This window comes from Pollachius pollachius, assembly GCF_949987615.1.
Source record: "Pollachius pollachius genome assembly, chromosome: 9".
Lineage (NCBI taxonomy): Eukaryota > Metazoa > Chordata > Actinopteri > Gadiformes > Gadidae > Pollachius > Pollachius pollachius.
In genome coordinates, this window is record NC_136942.1 from 18,024,614 (window position 1) to 18,033,258 (window position 8,645).

The 8,645-nt window shown below is 41.8% G+C and overlaps 1 protein-coding gene across 5 annotated transcripts in view; it reads left to right on the forward strand.

Annotated features, from left to right (window-relative positions):
- The first annotated feature begins 636 nt into the window (after positions 1–636).
- The window catches only part of bicd1a (bicaudal D homolog 1a), a 27,466-nt gene continuing 19,457 nt past the window's right edge, over positions 637–8,645 (forward strand). For all 5 annotated transcript variants that reach the window (XR_013812091.1, XM_079743213.1, XM_079743211.1 and 2 more), the window contains exon 1: positions 637–1,032. Coding sequence is in view for 4 of the 5 variants with exons in the window: in XM_079743213.1 (XP_079599339.1) it covers positions 817–1,032 (216 nt within the window). In the remaining variant the exon portion in view is untranslated. The remainder of the gene's footprint in view (positions 1,033–8,645) is intronic.

Genomic DNA, 8,645 nt, shown 5'->3' on the forward strand with positions numbered 1-8,645 from the left:
GTACAAAATAGTATCATTACATGTATTACAAACTGAGGAACAATGATATTTTACGACATTTCATAAAAATATATATATTTACCCTCGATGTCACTTGATTTCATCTGCAACTTTTTTGTTCGTGATAGTTCATCCAAGAAACAGGTAGGCGGCGGCCCTTCCCTGTGTGGTGACAGTCCGCAACTACAACCATATAAAGAATATCCAAATCCAAATTACCAGCGCAAATAAAACGTCTTAATTGCAACCTACATTATTGTTATCATAATTGTTATTAAATATGTTTTGTCTAGGCCTACTTGGAGATCTAGGTAGGCTGTTAAGTATTTAGCCAACCTACAATGTTATCGTTTATGCTGTTGTTATTAATCAAAAACTTCCATAGCAAGCCTTTTAAGTAACAAGGTATAATTTAACTTTCATTCAAATAATCGAATTTGACTAGAATCGACATCTATCTGAAGCCATGGGCCCCTTCGTCGTCCCGCGTCATTGGGCAGGACGGAGGGTCCAGACCATTTCTTCAAACAATCGCGAGGTGGCGTCGTTGTGTTCCCATGAATAAGCAGAAATAATATTGAAGTGTTTGCTGACACCCACATGAGGAAAACAATGACCTGATTTTGTCTTCATGGCTTCGCATTTTAGCCTGTGTTTCTGTTCTTGGTGTTAACCAGCAGTAACCGATAGGAGACCTTGTTGGTTTACTGCAGCAGGTCTGTTGAATGATCAGGGACGGGTAAGTATCCCGCAGCCTCTGCCTGTGAAGATCTGTCCAAACCGGAGGCTGGGGTACCGCAGCCAGGGAGAGGGGCGATGGCTGCTGGGGCGCGATGCGGGGGAACAGTGGACCAGTACCGGGCAGAAGTAGAGCGGCTCACCCACGAACTGGCCGAGGCAAATCGGGAGAAAATGAGTGCAGCAGAATGTGGTCTGGTGGTTTTGGAGGAGAACCAGACGCTGAAGCAGCAGTATGCCGAACTGGAGTCCGATCAAGACATTCTAAAGCGGAAGTTAGAACAATTACAGGAGGTAAGCTATAGGCTATTGATTATCCATTATTGATAAGCTGAGTGGCATGTCATGTGTGCGTTTGTGTGTTTGATGAGTGGTGATGCCTCCACCTCGGCTGCATAACTTAACTTTGACTGCTCGAAATGGCCTTAGAGATCAGAAAGAAAAATGCAACATTTCATCATTGCAGTATTTTATTGCCAACTCATGTTAATCCTGATGATATATTACTTTACTTAAACCTAATCACTGCTCCATATAGTAGGCTACATGCACCATACCATCATTCCTTTGCTTTTTACTTTCTAGAAACGCACAGACGAGCGCGCGCACACGCACACACACACACACACACACACACACACACACACACACACACACACACACACACACACACACACACACAGTACGTGTGTTATACTTTCCATATCTCCCCACTATATCAGTTTGAACACCTTACCACATCTGACTACAATGGGCTTGTAGAAATGAGCATTCACATCACTGTTCTCACAACCAGACTACAAGAGGCTAAACAGATTGCTTTGCCTTTTATATTTTCTCTGCATTCCCTCGTTCATGCAGAAATGCATAAAGCAGAGTGAGAGGCAAGTGCTGACCGAGTCTGACGGTCATCTTAGATTGTGACTGTGTTTATGTGTGCAAGGTGTCACAGGAAACAGAAGCTAAACATTTGAAAAAGTAACACATTATACTGTCATATATAAACAGTACAACCAGCAAGTGTGTGTTCATGTAAGTGTGTGTGTGTGTGTGTGTGTGTGTGTGTGTGTGTGTGTGTGTGTGTGTGTGTGTGGCGTTTGTCCGCGACACTGAAAAAGTAACAGTGGGAAACAACATTTTTTGCATTGCACAATGTGAAAACAGAACCAGCCCTATTTACCGGATTACTGGACCAATGTCTTCTATTATTCCAGCTAGTTGGTAGCTTATTCAATTCAATTGATTTCCTTTGATATTGTCAGACATGTTTTCTTATAGCACTATAACAGACGTATCCTTGACACTGTCCTCCTACATTGGCTGTTTTAATAGCACAACGTTGCATATTGCGTGTAAGGCCATTATTGAGTGTCTAACAGTCAATAAAGGCTAAGTGGTTTTCCAGTAGAAAGCAGCATACAGCACCTCAAGACATCACAGGAAATAAATCACAATATCAACCAATAAACACATCGATGAAATGATAGGTTGCCCCACCTGGCTGCATTGGATTGAATAAGAACATAGAATGTATTCTGTTTTTGAATGTATTCTTTATTAATATTTGTATGATTACAAATGAGGGTGTTTTACCCTCGCTAACTTTAGGGTAAATTGGGGGTTAGAGTTGGGGTGAGGGTTATGGGTTATAGCTGGTTGATCCTCTTGCTCTTCCTGGTTATGTATTGTATAGGTTTCCAAGGCCTTGCTGATGACGTCCATTTGCTTGTATTTTATCATAGTTGATCACCTGAGGATGAATGTGTTGCAATTTGACTCGTTCATTTTACATATCACTTTGAGTGGCCACAGAAAATACATGATCTCAATCCATCTGCTAATTAACAGAGCTGCATTGCTATATGGCATCAAGCTTTGTAAAGTATGCACATAGTTAGGAGCAATGGAATATTCTGAAATTAAAAAAAAAAAGGGGTACGATGAGTTGAAACATTGAGGGAGGGATATCACATAAGTAACACACACTACATACTGTGTGTTTCTTCACCTGCCTCCCGTTTTCAAGCTGTTTTCCACTTATCTAATATCAAACACAGCCTCCTTGTTTCATTCCCCTTGCTACCTGGCCCAGGAGAGGTGTGGTAAAGGGGCAGGGAAGGCATATCAAATGGTAATGGGATTGCTTCTGGGACTGGAAAAAAACACCCCTGTGCTGTTTATTATTCTTATAGCAGACAGAACGAATAGCATTTGCAGCAATTGTTCCTGCTTCTTTACGTCGATGGCAAGCGATTCTGTCCAACAGTAATCATAACTCCTTCAGTACATTGAGTGTTCCATGTGGATAGAGATCTTCCACCCACAGTCTTCTTTGGTGATAGATGTAGATGTCTCTGTTCTAGAACTCGGACGTGTGTATGTTTGTCTGCTTGTTGCTGGATGTCTGTGCGTGTGCATGTGCATGCTCGTGCATGCATGCACATGTGTGCATCTTAAGACACTTTGACCCAAAGCTTGCGCAGCTGCTCTGAAAACAAACACATATCTACATAGTCAGACCGCCAGACAGGAGAGTGGCAGCGAAAAGGCAGTCTAAGTCTTATCTGTGCCAAAATGGCCGACACAGGCAGAGCACAGAGAAGAGGAAAGTAGAACCGCCCTAACCATATTAGCATTCTCTGTCTCTCCTTAAATGCCAAGTTGAGAGCCTGAAATGACAGAAATAGCTGTTTTTATTAAACCCAGCTTAACAAATGTGAAAAAGCTCCTGTTTTCTGAAAATATATATTCCGGTAACACTTTATAATAAGGTGCTATAATAAATAGCAAACTAGTCATTACCTAACCCTTTGTTAATATTTGTTAATTGTTACTAAAATATCTATTTGGCACAAGTTAATAGTTTTTTTTCAATGACCACAGAGTGTCGCTGGTTAGGGTTAGGGTTAGGGTCGTGTGTTAGGGTTGGGTTTGGGTTATGCAAACAACTAATATTTAATTAAGGTTGAAAAAACTATTAACTTGTGCCAAATAGATATTTTTGTAACAATTAACAAATGTTAACAACGGGTTAGGTAATGACTAGTTTGCTATTTATTATGCCACCTTATTATAAAGTGTTACCAATATTCAAGTATTAAAAATTGTAATGCACTAAAGAATTCTACAGTCATACCTAGATATTGTTCATACACTGGATATTTGTGTGAGTTTGGGCACAGTTTACCTAATCCTCTTCATTATCTGCTCAATCATTTACATTTTTGAACCATCTCTCTCTTTCTCTCTATTTTACACTTCTTCACTCTATATGTTTCAGAATTCTCCCCAGATTCTCATTTTCATCTGCTTTTGTCTTCAGAGCTATGTATATTTACCATGGTCTCTTGGTCTCTATCTCTCTCCCTCTCCTAGCCTCAGTGGGTCCCAACCGCTGTGCATGTCCCTTTATAGTGACCTAAGAAGTGAGAGAGAAAGAGACGCTGTTTCGGCCCTATGCGCGGTGCTTGTTAGTGCTGTCTCCAGGCAGGAAGAAAAACAGCCTTTAGAACAGGAGGACAGCGGAAACAGCAAATGAAACGTGGAGACCATCTTTGCAGCATACAACCTCAGGTTTTATAGTGGAGAGTGATGTTGTTCTAACCCAGTCCTGCAGGGCTTTAATAGAGGGTCAGTAGATCATGGAGCAGGTCAGGCGGTTGTGTTTACACTGGGCTTTTGTTGTTGTTTTAATGTGTGAATCTGCAAGGCATTAATTATGACCATAGAGGCTCTCGTGCTTTTACATCAAATCCCTATTGTGTTTCCTCACGGCTTAACTCACCAACAGGATGTTTGGCTTATTTGTCACATAGACTTTGTGTTCATTCGTTTAAGTTGGTCACTGGTCTTGTCTGTAGGATATTTATTTTGGTGAACAGTCTGTCACATGTTTGAGATAGGATAGGACATCTAGTTCTAACACACATCTGTTGCCTTTAAGCCGAAAATATGTCAAAAGATATTTCCTTCAAACTGTTGCTAAGGTCACTCAATATTAAGGAAGAGAAGAATGTTCAATCTTACTGATTTCCTCAGTGACTCAAAGCTCCTTGGAAGATCTTTCTAAGATCTTTTTTTGCTTCCTTCTTTAGCGACATAAAGGCAAAAGCATTCTGGATGTTTCGCCAACGTTATTGCAATTCAGCAAATGTGCAGCATTTGTTTCGTGAATAATGGGCAGCATAGCACCAAGCTTGGTGGCAGAGATTATAACAGTTTGTAGATGTGATTAATTTCTCAACATGTCCGACATCATGTCCACAACCTAAACAGCATGCTCTGAAAAAACAGGGGGAAAAAGATACCGTTGAAAGAGGACCTTGCTCAAAGGCACTGAGCATCTGACCGCAGACCAATGCGTCTCAGAGAGAGCTAACCTTTGTGCCACGTCATTCTATCGAGGTGAAGAGAGGGAGGGGGGCAGGATCATTGATGTTAGAATCACAATTCTTATCTTCTAGGATTGGTGGTAGATTCATAACTTCATAACTTCCAGAAATCTTTTTTTCTTTTAATTTGTCTGAGCTTTTTCTTTGTGTGTTGACATTATTGCTTGTTGCTTGTCGAAAAAAAAACGACATAATCTTAAAGACACTTTACTCTGCTTTCATTTGTCACTTCGTCTCTCTCTGCACACAGCGGAATTGAGTAGATACAGAGAAAACGCCCCTATTACGCCCCTTTTCACTGAACCAAAAAACAATTCTTTATCTGTGAATCATTAGGAATCAAGAATGGATTTTGAACTGAATTGAGGCACCAATAATTAAAATCAAATTGAATCATGAGAAACAAAACGATCCACACCCCTTCATCGGTGCGACATTTGAAGCTGCTCTCAGAGCATCCATAATGGAGGCAGTGGTGGCAAAACAGCAGAGAACTCTGCAGTTGCTGAGTGGACGCTGACTGACTGCAAAGGCATGGGAGGCCCACACCTTGATCCACCCCATATTTTCCTGTGTGATGGTTTGAACACCTGCACATTCGTTCTGATGTACTGAGGCACGCACAGCTTCAAGAAAAAACTACAAATTACAAATCACAACATGTTGTTGACTTAACAAACTTTGTAAAGTTAACTTTTGGTTTTGCAAAAAGTGTTAATTTCTGCTACCGAGTTCTGCATTATGCGTTTGCGTTTGCCTTGTTTGCTGTTCTCCCGTTAAGGTGACGTGTGACCAAGTGTTCACAAAAAGACCTGAAATGGCAGTATCTTTTATTTATATATATATATATATATATATATATGGGGTGCTGGGTCGGTGGATGAGGGGGTGGAGAATGCTGGGGTCTTTCAGCCCCTCATCTGTCTTTCTTCATCTAACCCTCCCTCCTGCTTGCACCCTCCTTTACCTGACTGGTGGAACTTCCTGTTCCACCTTGTGAGCCCTTGTTCCACCATGGAATGAACTTGTCCATTTACAACACAAAGTGATAAAGTTGTAATATCTTTTTGTTGGTTTATCAATTAATCAGGCATGGGGCTGTGCAAACTACAACATTAATGGAGTCAGTGTACAAACATATTATATTGAATATAATATAATAAAATATCAGTACATAAAAATGCCTCTACTGCAACCATACTACATCTGTTTGACTTTTGTTAACATCGACACATTTACGGTCGAGACAACTGTGTTCTGTCTTGAGATGTGGTCGACCATAAATATGTGAGCAGAAATACAAAATGAGCCGTGATTAATCCTGGTTAAGGAAAATAAAAAATGCAAGATAAACTACACTCGAATTCACCATAGAATGTTCCAGTGAAGCCAGTAGTGAAGGGAACACCGTCCTACTGGTACCTTTTGTTGTTTTCAAACTCATCCAGAACAACATTCTGCTGCAGCTGCTCTGATAATAAATTCTGCTTCTCTATGCATTGAGGTCTGCCCATTGTTTCTGTTTAATAATGCATTGCATTGAACTTCTTCAGGCTATATGTATTCGGCTGTGCTTTGCAGATCATATGTATGTGTATTCTGTCAGGTTTGCTGGTGTTGACCTTTGACCCTGACAATATGCAGAGGCAGGGGATGCAGCCAGGCATACAGATGAGCTCCTACTGCCCTCTGTCTGGGTGGGGGGTTGTTATTGTTGCTGCTCTGTGCGCATGTTTGTGTATTTCACGTGTATGCATTTGTGAGAAAGGGAGAGAAAAAGATGTGTGTTTGTGTGTGTGACAGAGAGAGACAGAAAGTGTGTATGGAAGTCTATGCGTAGTCGTGCCAGGAGTTGTGGAAAGTGGTGTAGAGCTTTGGATGTTTTCTTAGCCTCTCAGGGTGATGCAGGAAGCATGGCCTCCATGTTGTTTCAGGTCTTTTTGTGTGTTAGACAAACAAGGGCAGCAAGGAAGAATGGGCCTCGGTATATGATATGAGATAAAAGCCTGCAGGGGAACGTCAGGAACAGCGTGAGAAGAACTCAATGTTTTTTTTTTGTTTTTTTTTGTGGATCTTGTGACACAAGTCACGGACATTCCTGCACTTCCACCCCAAGATGGATCACATTTTCAGCCACAATGCTGCTTTTTGCTGCAATGAAATAGTTAACAACTGGGCCAACCTGTTTATGCTGCAAAAAAGTAGGAGGAAAAAGCAAAAGACATACCCCTCTCTCTCCTTCTGTCACTCATGCTCTATCTCACATTCTCTCTGTCTTTCTCTCTGTATCTTTTTCTCAATATCTCTCGCTCACTCTCTCTCTACACATCTTTCTCTTTCACTTCCCCTCTCTATTTCTATTTCTCTCCGTCTCACTTTCTCTGTGTGTCTCTCTTTCAATCTCTCTCTCTCTCTCTCTGTTCTGTATGTGAAAAATATACATTGTTGTTTGTTAGTTTGAGTTCAGTTTCTACAATGAGGCCGACTCTTGTGTCTCGTCCTTGTGTTCATCAGTCCCTGCTTCCTGGATGACAAGGGGACAGAGATGCAGACAAAGATGCTCTCTAGATCACCCCGGGCTCCCATTCAGTACCGACCTTTACAGAGTGCTTTCCTTTGATAAGAACCGCTGCCCCCTCTAAACACTTATGGCTAACCCAGCGCATGCGCGCAAAGCTCAATGCCCTCTAACTGGCTCACAGAGCCAATTTGGTCTCTGTCGAAATGACAGGGCAAAAGTTAAATTAAGACAAGATATGATAACCCTTAATTACCCCAGAAGGGAAATCCAGTGCAAGAGCAAACCTGTTAACCAAACGTGTGTGAAAAACCGACTTAAAGAACTCTACAACGTGGGGCGTTTTAGACCAAGAACACGGTGTCAGTCTACAGTGCAGTCCAAGTACATTGAGATAATAGCAGAAAGTTGGAGAAATGAGTGATAATACTGCGTTACAATTTCAATCCACCTCAGCAGTTTCTCTCAAGAGCAGTATAGTATGGCTGGCAGGGGATCGCTTTCCATAGGTTGCCATATGCCCCTGTGTGTGTGTGTGTGTGTGTGGGTGTGGGTGTAGCTGAATTGATGTGTGTGTGTGTGTGTGTGTGTGTGTGTGTCATTACCTTCGTCTGTTTGATGGTGTACATTTGGTAGTGTGTGTGTGTGCGTAGTTGTATTAGTGTGTATTTGTGGCTGTGAGTGCCTGTGTGTGTGCATGTGTGCATGGGAAGTGTCATATGTGAATCCAGACGGGTCTACTGATTTGTATGTGTGTGTGTGTGTGTGGTGTCCCTGAGTCCTGTTTGTTTGCGGTATGCGCTGACTCACTGCACCAGAAATGGGTGAGGCCCCAAGTTATCGCCCTCCCAGTCTCCCTCGTTCTTTTACTCTCCCTCTCTGTTGTCTCTCTCTCCATCTCTCCATCCTCTCTATGTCCTATCAGTCTCATCTTCTTACTGACTTTCCCTCTCTGTCTAGCTCCCTTTCAGTCTTGCACGTCTCTGGCCCTGCCTTTC